Raw genomic sequence first — 13,415 nt, 5'->3', positions numbered from 1 at the left:
TGGTTCCCAGGTGATTCTGCTGTGCCCTACAGTTTGAGAACCATGGAAGCTTAGCATGATGGCTGACAGCATGGGCTCCAGGGCCATAATGCCCAGATTCAAAGCCTTATTTCACCATTCACCAACTGTGGGACCTTAGGTAGGTGACTTAATGTTTCTCTATATCTCAGTTTACCTATCTGTAAAATGAAGATAACAATATTTACCTATAATAATAATTTAACATTATATATTGTTTAATACATAAATTTAATCATGCATTATAATGTATTAATAGATATAATAGTTTCCACACATAATGGGTGGCAAGCACTTGGCACGGGCCTTAGAACACCAGCATACCCACTAACTGTCATCTGTTGTAATCCAAAAGCCACACTCCTCTGTCCCTCTTTCCTCCAAACTCCTACATATTTCTTCGTGCCTCTGCTACAGCCTTGGGTAGAGTCTGTCTATGACAGGGTTACTTACGTGCACACCTAACTCCCCTGCTAGACTGACTCTGGACTGCCAGAGGACAGAGATCATGCCATTTTTTTCAAACATTCAGCTCCCCCTGGTCTTTGCAAGACTTTGTATCATGTTCATTAGAGTTGGAAGGGCCCTTAGCGATCACCTAATCCAGCCCCTCACTTTGCAGACGAGGAGACCGAGGGTATCACATAGCCAGTAGTTGAACCAGGGCTTGACACCCGCATTGTCACCTTTCAGCTATGCCAGTTGAGCCCCAACTCTTCATCTTAAAAATGGGTGTAATAATGTACACTTGCCTACATACTAAGCATGTGCCTTGTGAGTAAATATTGATGATGAATTTTTTGGCAACCTGCAGGGTATCATTACTATTGCTGCACGGTATTGACTCTGCCTCCATAAATATTCATTGAACCATAGTGGTGCAGGGTAAATTATCCAAGGATGCCAGAATAATATCAGGGCCTGCTACTCACCTGTGAGGGTGACAAAGGAGAGAGCCAGTCGTGTCATTCATAAGATGGCTTTTGGAGCCCTCATCATTCAGGCCAGAGCCTACTACTTTCAGACCCCTCTTTCAGCTTTAATGCCTTTTAACTTTTTTTTTTTTTTGAGATGGAGTTTCACTCTTGTCGCCTGGGCTGGAGTACAGTGGTGCGATCTCAGCTCACTGCAACCTCTGCCTTCTGGGTTCAAGCGATTTTCATGCCTCAGCCTCCTGAGTAGCTGGGATTACAGGCACCCGCCACCACGCCCAGATAATTTTTGTATTTTTAGTGGAGACAGGGTTTCACCATGTTGGCCAGGCTGGTCTTGAACTCCTGACCTCAGGTGATCCACCCGCCTTGGCCTCCCAAAGTGCTGGGATTACAGGCGTGAGCCATTGTGCCTGGCCCCTTTTAAACTTTTTCTTCAGCCTCTGGTCCATTACTTTATCTTCTTACTGGCCTAACCTTACTTTTCTCCTGCCAACCGGACTATCTTCTAAGTGATCTGACTCATCTCCATGGCCCTGGCCCTGGTGGATTGAACGTTGAATATTATCAGAAATCACAGTTCCCACCCTCTTACGGTCTTAGTTCTTGGACAAGAGGCTCTAGAAAGCAGGAAACTCATCTAGGATGTCCTCCAAGTTCTTTCCCAACAACTGAGCAGCCCAAGACTGACCCCTGTCCCCTCATGGCCTTACCGTCATGGTTGGCATTTCCTAGCGTCCATGGCTCATCGGAGTCAAAGTGGGTGTCTCCTCCAATCCCTGGGCCAGGGAAGTAGGCATGGGCCAGGAATCCCCCTTCTCCATCAAATGGGGAGCTGTCGCCATGGAAACCAGAAGCAAAAAAGATCATGATGTCTGCCTCCTTCCGGTCACTTTTGATCTCATGGTATGGCACCTCTTCAAAGGTCAGTGGGGTCACCTTCTGCCACACATCGAAAGCCTGGCGAATAGCTTTCCGCGTGTCTAGCTCACCCACTTTTGGGGTATAGTTGTGAATGCTGGTGAGAGAGGGGAGGATCATTAGGCAAGATCAGAGAGTCAGAGACTAGCAGAGCTAAAATAGATACCTGAGACAATGTGGCTCAGTGATCTGATTTTGAACCCTAGAATTCTGCTTAGCTGCCTCAGGGGTTGAAGACGAGGCTGAGTAACAGAGCTCTGGATCCCCACCCTGCCTCAATCAGATGGCTTTGCTTTACTCAGTGTTTTCCATTTGATCTCCAGCAAAGCTGTGTTGAATAAAGGACTCCACTCTAGTTTGTTGAAAAAAGTAAATTGGGGCTGGGCTCAGTGGTTCACGCCTGTAATCCCAGCACTTTGGGAGGCTGAGGTGGGTGGATCACTTGAGGTCAGGAGTTCGAGACCAGCCTGACCAACATGGCGAAACCCTGTCTCTACTAAAAGTACAAAAATTAGCCAGGCGTGGTGGTGTGAGTCTGTAATCCCAGCTACTCGGGAGGCTAAAGCAGGATAATTGCTTGAATCCGGAGGCAGAGGTTGCAGTGAGCCAAGATTGCACCACTGCACTCCAGCCTGGGTAACAAGAGTGAGACTCTGTCTCAAAAAAAAAAAAAAAAAAAAAAAAAAAAACCCCAAAGGAAATTGGTAGATAGCATTTTCTGAATTTTAAGTTTTTTTCCCTAATACAAAATATGTTCATTTATAAAATTTATAAAAATATTCAAATAATAGAGAGGAGTTTAAGTGAAAAGTCTCTTTAAAAAATCTTTGGTACCAATCTTTGGCTTGTCTGCCTAGAAGCTGGCCGGTATCTGATTTAATCCATTATAGGTTTAGCTGTTTAGCGTCGCTGTGTTCATATTGCATTGGTTCTTCACAAAACAACGTTACTGCCTGTGGGTTCCCTGCCCTGTGACCCTCTGGGGCATGGATTATTCTACCTACTCCACACGTAAGGAAACTGAAGCCCAGAGAAGTCGAGTGATAGAAGTTACTCAGAGTTGGATTAGAACCCAGTGCTTCTTTCTCTTGATCCACTCTACCCCTTCAAGAGACCCAAGAGTCTATTCAGTTTCTAACCTAGATTCTTAAGTTTCCTTCTCTTGTCAGATTTCTGGGAAAAAAAAAATCCCGTTCTGAAGGGACAGCTTATTAGCAGAAGAGCCCTTAGTTCAACCCTAACTTTCCTTCTCTTGTCAGATTTCTGAAAGAAAAAAAAAAAAAAAAAAAAAGGCCCGTTCTGTAGGGAGCGCTTGTCAGCAGGAGAGCCCTTAGTTCAACTCTGAGGATCTCTGTCTTAGATCTTGCCTCTGCACCCAAGGGATCCACCTGAGATGACAGCAGAGCCTTGAGAAGTGCCAGCCAGCACCCACCTGAGCCTGCCCATGCCTGGCCCTTGCCCCAGCCCCACCTGAGCCTGCTCAATGCCTGGCCCTTGCCCCAGCCTCACTCCGGTGCTTGAGTCTGCTGTGATGGGCTCCATCATCTATGTTCTTGGGCCACTGATCTGACTTGGAGATGGATCGTGCTCTGCCCTTGGTTCCTCCAGACAGTCAAAGATGACACTATTATGATTCAGGTCCCAGTTCTTTATACTCCTTAAGAAACAACTGGAACTCTGCTTTGGGAATCTCAGGTGAAGTCCATCAGGTGGATTTTGGGGTGGGAGGATCCAGATCAGAGGGAATGGGGTTTGGCAGGCAGTGATAAGGAGACTGAATTAAGCCATGGTTTTGTTTGTTTTGTTTTGTGGTTTTTGTTTCATTTGTTTTGTTTTGGAGACAGAGTCTCACTCTGTCACGCAGGCTGGAGTGCAGTGGCATGATATAGCTCACTGCAAGCCATGATTCTTTATCACAGCTGAAAGTTACCAAACCATTCATACCCCACTTCCTGTAACCTAAAAACTATAGGCATCTAAACAGAAGACAACTAAGAGCCCCCAGAGGACCAAATAAACCTGAGGTTGGAGTCACAGCATCCTGTGGAAGCCACAGGGAGGACAAGGTTATGGGCTCTCAGCACCTGGTGCCGATGCCCACATGCCTGGCCCTTGGCCTATGTTGTAAGCCTGATCCCCAGGCCCCCCTACATTGTGAGCCTTTGAAACTCAGGCCAGGAAAAACAGAGTGAGGGTGGAGCCAAAGGCAGGGAGGAAGAGGGGGAGTCGAAGCACCTGTAGGTGATGTGTTTTTGCCTCCACTTCTGTCCAGTCAGGGCATAGCGCTTGTTTCTCCGCCTACGGCTTAAGTGGGGGTGATCAGGGACACCACATCGGGGTTTCTTCATCCACCTGGGCAGAGACAGGACACACACACACGCATATGCACTGTGGTCACTGAACACTTTAGGAAGGGACTGCCTATTCCCCAGCTCCAGTCTGGAAAGCAATGTGCATCCTCAAGCTACACTCTGGGACCCTGGCTTGGATGGACCCCAACAAGAACATGATTGATTGATTCATTAATTCATGCACTCACAATCATAGATGAGGAAATAGCTGTATAAAGACTGAGAATCAGAATACATGGGCTTGATAAGTTCCAGCTCCACCACTAGTCATAGGACCCCCAGGCAAGTGGCTGAACCAATATGAACCTCAGTTTCCTCCTCTGCAACATGAGAACTCTAGTTCTTGGTCTTAGGTGGAGGTGCGTCTTCAAGGAGGAAGTACATGTGAAAATGCTCTGTAAATGCAATGAGATTACAGGATGCCCTGGTTAAAAGCCTCCAATGACTTCCCCAAACACTGAGAATAAAATTCAAACTCTTCAGCTGGGCACGGTGGCTCACGCCTGTAATCCCAGCACTTTGGGAGGCTGAGGCGGATGGATTATCTGAGGTCAGGAGTTCGAGACCAGCCTGGCCAACATGGTGAAACCCCATCTCTACTAAAAATACAAAAAAAAATTTAGCCAGCTGCAGTGGTTCACACTTGTAATCCCAGCTACTCAGCAGGATGAGGCAGGAGAATCGCTTGAACCTGAGAGGTGGAGGTTGCAGTGAGCCAAGATTGTGCTATTGCACTCCAGCCTGGGCGACAGAGCAAGACTCTGTCTCAAAAAAAAAAAAAAAGTCAAACTCTTCATCCTGGCCCACAAAGCCCCACGTGATCCAGCCCCTGCAAACGTGTCCAAGAACACCGTCATCCTTCTCCCCTTATATCCTATGCTCCAGTCATGGTGACCTTCTTGCTGTTCCTTGTACATGCTAAGCCTATTCCCATGCCAGGGTTTTTGCATTGCTGTTCCCTCTACTTGCAACACTCTTCTGCATGTGGTTTGTTCCCTTACTTCATTAAAGTCTCTGCTCAAATATTATCCCTTCACAGAGGACTTCCTCGTCCTCTGTATCTAAAATAGTTTCCGTGTCCCCAACCCACTGCTATCTGCTTATCCTGCTTAATGTTTCTTCATAGGATTTATCACTCGTGAACTTAGATTATGCATTTGCTTTCTTGTTTATTCTTTGTCTCTTTCCCCAGATTCTAAGCTCCATAAGGACAGGAATCTTGCCTGTATCCCCAGGGCTGGCACAGTGCCTGACACAGAAGGGGTTCAATAATTATTGTTGACTGACTGACTGACTGAATGAATGAATCACAACTATTCAACAGTAGAGTGGCATAGCATGAAGACAGCAAATTCTCTTTCCCTAGACTCGTTCAAGAAGTGGCTAAACAGGCTGGGTGCGGTGGCTCATGCCTGTAATCCCAGCACTCTGGGAGGCCGAGGCAGGTGGATCATCTGAGGTCAGGAGTTCGAGACCAGCCTGGCTAACATGGTGAAACCATGTCTCTACTAAAACTACAAAAAAATTAGCTAGGCGTGGTGGCAGATGGCTGTAATCCCAGCTCCCAGCTACTTGGGAGGCCGAGGCAGGGGAATTGCTTGAACCCGGGAGGCAGAGGTTGCAGTGAACCAAGATTGTGCCATTGTGCTCCAGCCTGGGCAAGAAGAGTGAAATGCCATTTCAGGAAAAAAAAAAAAAAAAAAAAGAAGTGGCTTAACAACTGTGGGATGTGGAACATAATTCTCTGCAGCACTTATTATATTGTGTTGTGATTTAAAATTTATTGGTCTATTTCCTCTAATAAATGGTAAACTGAGGACAGGAACTATGTCCTATTCATCATTGTGTCCTCAAAAGAAGGTAGCCCAGTGCCTGAAATTACATAAATCCTGATAGCTGTTTGTTACCAGGTGATATGTTTTGATTTGTGTCTCTGTTGGAGGCGGGGCCTGGTGGGAGGTGATTGGGCCATGCGGGCAGACTTCCCCCTTGCTGTTCTGCTGATAGTGAGTGAGTTCTCATGAGATCTGGTTGTTTAATGGTGTGGAGCACCTCCCCCTTCTCACTCTTCCCCCTGCTCCTGCCATATGATGACGTGCTTGTTTCCCCTTTGCCTTCTACTACGATTGAAAGTTTCCTGAGGCATCCCCAGCCATGCTTCCTGTAAAGCCTGTGGAACCCTGAGCCAACTAAACCTCTTTTCTTTATAAATTACCCAGTTTCAGGTATTTCTCTTTTTTTCTTTCTTTCTTTCTTTTTCTTTTTTGAGACAGAGTCTCGCTCTGTTGCCCAGGCTGGAGTGTAGTGGCGCGATCTCAGCTCACAGCAACCTCTGCCTCCCAAGTTCAAGCAATTCTCCTGCCTCAACCTCCTGAGTAGTAGTTGGGATTACAGGCGCGCACCACCACGCTTGGCTAATTTTTGTACTTTTAGTACAGACAGGGTTTCACTATGTTGGCCAAGCTGGTCTTGAACTCCTAGCCTCAGGTGATCTGCCCACCTCGGCCTCCCAAAGTGCTGGGACTACAGACATGAGCCACTGCGCCCAGCACATTCTTTTAAAATGTTTAATTCTTGGCCAGGTGCAGTAGCTAACACCTATAATCCTAGCACTTTGGGAAGCTGAGGCAGGAGATTGCTTGAGCCTAGGAGATTGCTTGAGCCTAGAATATCGTGACCAGCCTGGGCAACATGGCAAAACCCTATCTCTACTAAAGATACAAAAAATTAGCCAGGCATGGTGGCATGTGCCTGTAGTCCCAGCTACTAGGGAGGCTGAGGTGGGAGGATCACCTGAGCTTGGAAAGTTGAGGCTACAGTGAGCCAAGATCACACCAGTACACTCCAACCTGGGTGAGGGGAGTCAGACCTTGTCTCAATAAATAAATAAATAAATAAATAAATAAATAAAATAAAAAAGTTTGATTCTCAAAACAACACTGTGAGGTAACAGAAATTATTATTCCTGGGCCAGGCACGGTGGCTCACACCTGTAATCCCAGCACTTTGGGAGGCCGAGGCAGGCGGATCACGAGGTCAGGAGATCGAGACCATCCTGGCTAACATGGTGAAACCCCATCTGTACTAAAAAATAAAAAAAAAAAATTAGCCGGGTGTGGTGGCAGGCCCCTGTAGTCCCAGCTACTCGGGAGGCTGAGGCAGGAGAATGGCGTGAACCCAGGAGGTGGAGCTTGCAGTGAGCCGAGATCGCACCACTGCACTCCAGCCTGGGCGACAGAGCAAGACTCCGTCTCAAAAAAAAAAAAGAAATTATTATTCCCATTTCACAGATGAGGGAAACAATCCACAGATAAATCCAGTACCTTGCAAAACACAGAAATCAGCAAGGCAGGACTGGAACTTAGTTGAATGAGAAAATGAACTATTAATTAATGCAATTTAACAAAGCCTGGAGCTTTTATTTTTTTCCTGTCAGTGCTTAGCACAAAGTTGAGCTAGAGGAACTATGTTGTTGACCAAATGAATGAGTGAATGAATAAATGTGTGACATTTCCCAAGGTAGACACTCAAACATAGGACTTTAAATGGCTAATCTAGCTTCCTTTAATTAACAGTCCCTGGGAAGGGAACCAAGAACCACCTCTGACTGAGTTAGACCCAAAGGCACCTAGGGGAGGAAACAGGCTCAGAGAAAGGCAGCCATTGCCCAAGGTCACAGAGCTGGAGCTGCATCTTGGGGCTCTAAATTCTACCCTGAACACTCCCCATCTCAGGTCTTGGATTAATAAGTGCGACTGGCTTCCTCCTTCCCCTGCTTCCAGACCACAACTCCCCCGCCTTCTACAAGGAGGTGTGGGCAGAACTGCAAGTGGGAAATGCCATCCTTTTCCCTCGGATCATTCCCGCTGCCTCCTCCTTTCACCATCCACCTGCCACTCTCTGAGCGCTATCCAACAGGCCTGGGGCTTTTTGGAACAGCGTAAAACCCGAGGCCAGGTGGTGCCGCAGCAGAGACACCAGTGCTTCTGCCCCAGGATGCACTGCCATGAGGCCTGTGCAAAGCCCTCAAAATAACCTCCGCTTTGAAAGGCGGCTGGGCTCTCTTTAACCAGCCCACTCTGGAGACCACGGGGCCAAGGAGTCCACTGTATTCACAGCAGCACAGGAGAAGAAGTTCACACTCATAATCAGAGAATCCTAGGAATGGGAAATGTTCACACAGGATTTTAGGATCCTAAAACCCCAGACTTGCCAAGTTTTAAAAGCTTAGATGCTTAAAATAATGGAATCTAGGTTGGGCACGGTGGCTCACGCCTGTAATCCTAGCACTCTGGGAGGCCGAGGTGGGCCGATCACCTGAGGTCAGGAGTTCGAGACCAGCCTGGCCAAGATGGTGAAACCCCGTCTCTACTAAAAATGCAAAAAAAATTAGCCAGCATGGTGGTACATGCCTGTAATCTTAGCTACTTGGGAGGCTGAGGCAGGAGAATCGCTTGAACCCTGGAGGCAGTGGTTGCAGTGAGCCGAGATCACGCCACTGCCCTCCAGCCTGGGTGACAGATCGAGACTTCATCTCATAAAAAAAAAAAAAGGGGGGGAATCTAGAATTTAGAGCCATAATCCAACACTCTCCTTTGCAAATGAACACACTGAGACCCAGAGAGATGATTCTGTCTAGGAGTGACTTATGTCAAATTGATCCTTGATCCACAACTGGGTGCATTTCCTGTTCCTCCCCCCACCAACTCCCTTGGATCCTCACCCAGCCCTGCTAGCATCTTCCACCTGCCTCAGGTTCCCCTCCCTTCCCACCTCCTTAGGAAACTCACTCCTGTTCTTTTCCATGCTTTAATGATGTGAATGGCTTTTCTTAAACAACTCTCATAGCTTTCTTAAGCAAGTTTAAGGCTGTTCAACTCTCTCCTATCTTAGACAAACAAAACTTCATCCTCTTTAGCTGCTACCCATTTCTCCTCACCTCCCTGTCAAGCTTCTTGAATGTCTTCCCTCCACTTGCCACCTCTTCTCCTCACCTCCGCTTCTCCCCACTTCAATCTGACTTCATCTCCACCATTCTGCTGAGGTTAACAACAAGCTCTTTGTCACTAAACCCAGCAGACAACTTTCAGCCATGCTCCTGTTGGAGGGCTCTGGAGCGGCTGGCCCCACTGACCACCCCACACCATGTGGCATCATGACATTGCATCACATCATCACGTCAGGCTTCTTCCCCTCTGGCTGCCCCTTCTTGGCTGGCTTTGTGGGGTTCCATCCCCAGCACCCTGCCTGTGAATCTTTACATTCTCCTTGAGTGATTGTGACCATCCTCATGGCTTTTTTCTACCTCCTAAGTGTTACTACCTCCTAAGTGTCTCCCCAAAACTCATTGTTTCCTTCTGAGCTCTAGACTGGTGTGGCTAGATGACTGTATTTGTCACTAAATGGTGAGCCTCTGGGGGGCCAGATGACAGGCACATGCAGGCACCCAGCACATGTTTGGTAAATGGAAAAAGTGGAGCCAGCTCATTATCATTCAAGCGTTTTCTGTATTCTGTGAGACATGCACGTTGCATGGAACTCCAGAGGGTGACCCATAGATAAATTATTCGAGCCAGAGGGGATTTAAGACCCCATCTATAACCCAACCCCTCACTGTACTGATAAGGAAACTGAGGTCCAGAAGGGTTAAGCAACTTGTCTCCAAGGTCACATGGAATGTTAATGGGAGGGCTGGACTCCCATCCCAGCACGTCCCCCACTCACATCGAGATATTCTTTCCCAGGATGGCACTGCAGGAATAAAAGATAGGAAGGGAGGATGGGCATGGGGTGTACACAGGCCATGACAAATGTGAACCCAAATGTAAGTCCAGAAAGTTCAAAGGCACAATGTCCTACGCAAATCTTACTCGATCGTTGTCTGATCCAACACACCGGTGACCGGGATCCCGTAAAACTGCTGCATAGTGGAGACTGCCGACTGCAAGGCCTTCGCTGAGTGCAGCGCAGATGCCCGTGAGTCATAGGGAAGCAGATAGCCATAGGACTTTAACCAGTTCTGAAAGACACGGGAAAGAAAAGGATGTGTTATGCTGGGAAAGGCTCTGTTCTACCTGGGCAGAGATGTGCCTTGAATACGAGGGATCTTTTGACCCCAGTGACTCCTGGACTCATGCTCTGAGTTCTTCTTCCTTCACCCCATCCTGCAGACACTGTCAAATTCATCTCCAGAGAGCAGCTTTTATTGGTGTCCTCTCCTGCTAGAAACATTTCATTGGATTTCTACTGGCCACAGAATAAAGATTAAATTTGAATTCAGAGTTTTCCATTGCCCTGCCTCTTTACTCATTTATTCAGTGCTTTCCACTGATATTGGACTAGACCTGGAAAAGCACAGCATGGTTAATTCTTTTTTATTTTTTGAGACGGAGTCCAGCTTTGTCGCCAGGCTGGAGTGCAGTGACACAATCTCAGCTCACTGCAACCTCCGCCTCCCAGGTTCAAGTGATTCTCCTGCCTCAGCCTCCCGAGTAGCTGGGATTACAGGCACACGCCACCACGCCTAGCTAATTTTTGTAATTTTTTTTTTTTTTTTCTTTTAGTAGAGACAGGGTTTCACTATGTTACCCAGGATGGTCTCAATCTCCTGACCTCATGATCCGCCCGCCTCAGCCTCCCAAAGTTCTGGGATTACAGGCGTGAGCCACCGCGCCCGGCCAGCACGGCTGATTCCGTGATGCAGAGTGGTATTTTGAAAATGTTGTGCCACCCAGAAACCCACCGTGTCTGCTGTCAAAGCCTGGTGAAGAATCATGTTGTAGAATATTTATTGGCAGGAGATTATATACAATATGTATTGCTACCCCCCAAAAAAGCAAGCCACTATAAATAAATATAAATAAAACAATGCATGATCTTATTTAAATATAAATAAATCATGTGTGCATAGAAAAAATCTAGAAAGGCATATATAAAAATTAATATGTAGGAGAATACATGATTTTTAGGAAATACACACTGAAGGACTGAGGCTGACATAAGGGTGCATAATATCTGCAACTTATTCTTTTTTTTTTTTTTTTGGCCCAGGTGACAATTGGCTAGCAGATTATTCTTAAATGGGTTCAGAAATATACATATATGGCCCGGCATGGTGGTTCACGCCTAAAATCCCAGCACTTTGGGAGGCCTAGGCGGGAGGATCACTTGAGGTCAGGAGTTCGAGACCAGCCTGGCCAATATGATGAAACCTCGTCTCTACTAAAAATACAAAAATTAGCCAGTCGTGGTGGTGCACACCTGTAATCCCAGCTACTCAGGAGGCTAAGGCAGGAGAGTCACCTGGACCTGGGAGGCAGAGGCTGCACTGAGCCAAGATTGCACAACTGCCCTCCAGCCTGGGTGACAGAGCAAGACTCTGTCTTAAAAAAAAAAAAGAAATATACATATATGCCTATATATATATAAAGAGAGAGACAGAGACAGAGAGAAGAGAGAGAAATAAAGTAAGTATAGTTAGATGTTAACAGTTTTGGGTGAGGAGCATTCAAGAATTCTTTGTTGGCTGGGTGTGGTGGCTCATGCCTGTAATCCCAGTGCTTTAAGAGGCTGAGGTGAAAGGATGGCTTGAAGCCAAGAGTTTGAGACAAGCCTGGGCCACATATCAAGACCCCATCTCTACAAAAAAGTTAAACATTAGCTGTGCATGCTGGTGTGCACCCATGGTCCTAGCTACTTGGGAGGCTGAGGCAGGAGGATCACTTGAGCCTGGCAGTAAGAGGCTGTAGTGAGCCATGATCATGCCACTGCACTCCAGGCTGGGCCATAGAGTGAGACCTCATCTCTAAAATAAATAAGTAAATAAATAAATATTTAAAGAAATTGTCCTATTCTCGAAAATGTTTCTGAAAGTCTGAAATGATGTCATAACTTTTTTTTAAAATAAAAAAGAATTGACTGAGTATCCTTTGGTTATAGTATCACGAGGCACTTCTTTTTTGTGCTTTCCTGTTTTCTAAGTTTTATGCATGGAGCGATTTTTTTAAAGAGGAGAAAAACATTAAAAAGGCAAGAGAATCTGAAAGAAGCTTGGGTGAAGGAGCTCCAACAAGTAATGACTCTGAAAGATAGCAAGTAAAGATTATTCCCGGCTGGGCGCGGTGGCTCACGCCTGTAATCTCAGCACTTTGGAAGGCCGAGGTGGGTGGATCACCTGAGGTCAGGAGTTCGAGACCAGCCTGACCAACATGGTGAAACCCCGTCTCTACTAAAATACAAAAATTAGCCGGGCATGGTGACGGGTGTCTGTAATCTCAGCTACTCGGGAGGCTGAGGCAGGAGAATCACTTGAACCCAGGAGGCGGAGGTTGCAGTGAGCTGAGATCATGCCATTACACTCCAGCTGGGGCAACAAGAGCGAAACTCTGTCTCAAAAAACAAACAAAAAAATTATTCCCACCCAAAAGCATGAGGGGATGGAGACCCAGGGACACAAGAGTACCAGGAAATATGTGTGGCATCAGCTGGAAAATGAGGAAAACATCCGTGTATTTGTTGAGCCCACAAGCACTTCCAGGAGCTACATGCTGGGCTCGAATCTAGATAACCCCGTTTCCCATCCTCAGAGGATTATCCTGAATGCCAAATAAGCCAATGAAGGGAAAAGAGCCTGGGGAAATGGCATTATTCCCCTCCTAGCTATAGCTTTTGTTTCATGTGTCTATATGAACAGGCTAATTATGGATGTGTGTTTTATTATAAGTCAAATGAAACAGTTTTTCAGAAGGCAGCCAGCCAGAAACTATAAATAAGTTATTATTTGCTTCACCAAAGGTGACTATAACATCTTTACTGCCTTGTGATAAAATCCATCTGATGATACAAGAAAAATTGTCGGAATAATAAAGCCTTGAAACATACACAATAAAGTAACAACTTTCTGTCTCTCACAATTGGATCTGAAACATACTTTCCATTCCAAATGATGGCACAGAATATCAATACTTGCAGTTCCCTAAATATTGATTCTCTTTCCTGCCTTTGTATTAATACATGTTTTTCCCTCTGCCTAATATTTTTCTCAGTTTGGCAAAAAAAAAAAAAAATTATATTTTAAGGTTCAGCCCATAAATTACTACCTCTGGAAGACTTTCCTGACGTGTCAGGCTAAGTTATTTTCTTCCTCTTCTGTGCTCCCCAAATCCCCTATTATAGATTTTATAAGATTGGGCTG

At 46.2% G+C, this 13,415-nt stretch overlaps 2 protein-coding genes across 16 annotated transcripts in view; one reads left to right on the top strand and one right to left on the bottom strand.

Moving 5' to 3' along the window:
- MMP24OS (MMP24 opposite strand) overlaps window positions 1–13,415 on the top strand; it is a 56,748-nt gene that overhangs the window by 20,742 nt on the left and 22,591 nt on the right. The window contains exon 3 of one of the 11 annotated variants that reach the window (XR_010132258.1): window positions 11–139. The exons of 8 other annotated variants lie outside the window; for them this stretch is intronic. The gene's annotated coding sequence lies outside the window, so the exon portion shown is untranslated. Of the gene's footprint in view, window positions 1–10; window positions 1,667–5,414; window positions 6,661–13,415 lie in introns of those variants that run through there. 2 more of the 11 variants (XR_010132255.1, XR_010132253.1) reach the window with 2 other exon arrangements.
- The window catches only part of MMP24 (matrix metallopeptidase 24), a 51,691-nt gene that overhangs the window by 19,534 nt on the left and 18,742 nt on the right, over window positions 1–13,415 (bottom strand). For 4 of the 5 annotated variants that reach the window (XM_031004801.3, XM_055373384.2, XM_055373381.2 and 1 more), the window contains exons 2-4: window positions 10,093–10,241; window positions 4,107–4,223; window positions 1,664–1,968 (exon numbers count right to left, since the gene is read on the bottom strand). In XM_031004801.3, the coding sequence (XP_030860661.3) occupies window positions 1,664–1,968; window positions 4,107–4,223; window positions 10,093–10,241 (571 nt within the window). The remainder of the gene's footprint in view (window positions 1–1,663; window positions 1,969–4,106; window positions 4,224–10,092; window positions 10,242–13,415) is intronic. The other variant, XM_055373383.2, reaches the window with a different exon arrangement.

Source organism: Gorilla gorilla, chromosome 21 (genome assembly GCF_029281585.2).
Source record: "Gorilla gorilla gorilla isolate KB3781 chromosome 21, NHGRI_mGorGor1-v2.1_pri, whole genome shotgun sequence".
In the NCBI taxonomy this organism is placed as follows: domain Eukaryota; kingdom Metazoa; phylum Chordata; class Mammalia; order Primates; family Hominidae; genus Gorilla; species Gorilla gorilla.
Note: the sequence above shows the minus strand (reverse complement) of the source record. Positions and strands in the feature narration are given on the sequence as shown.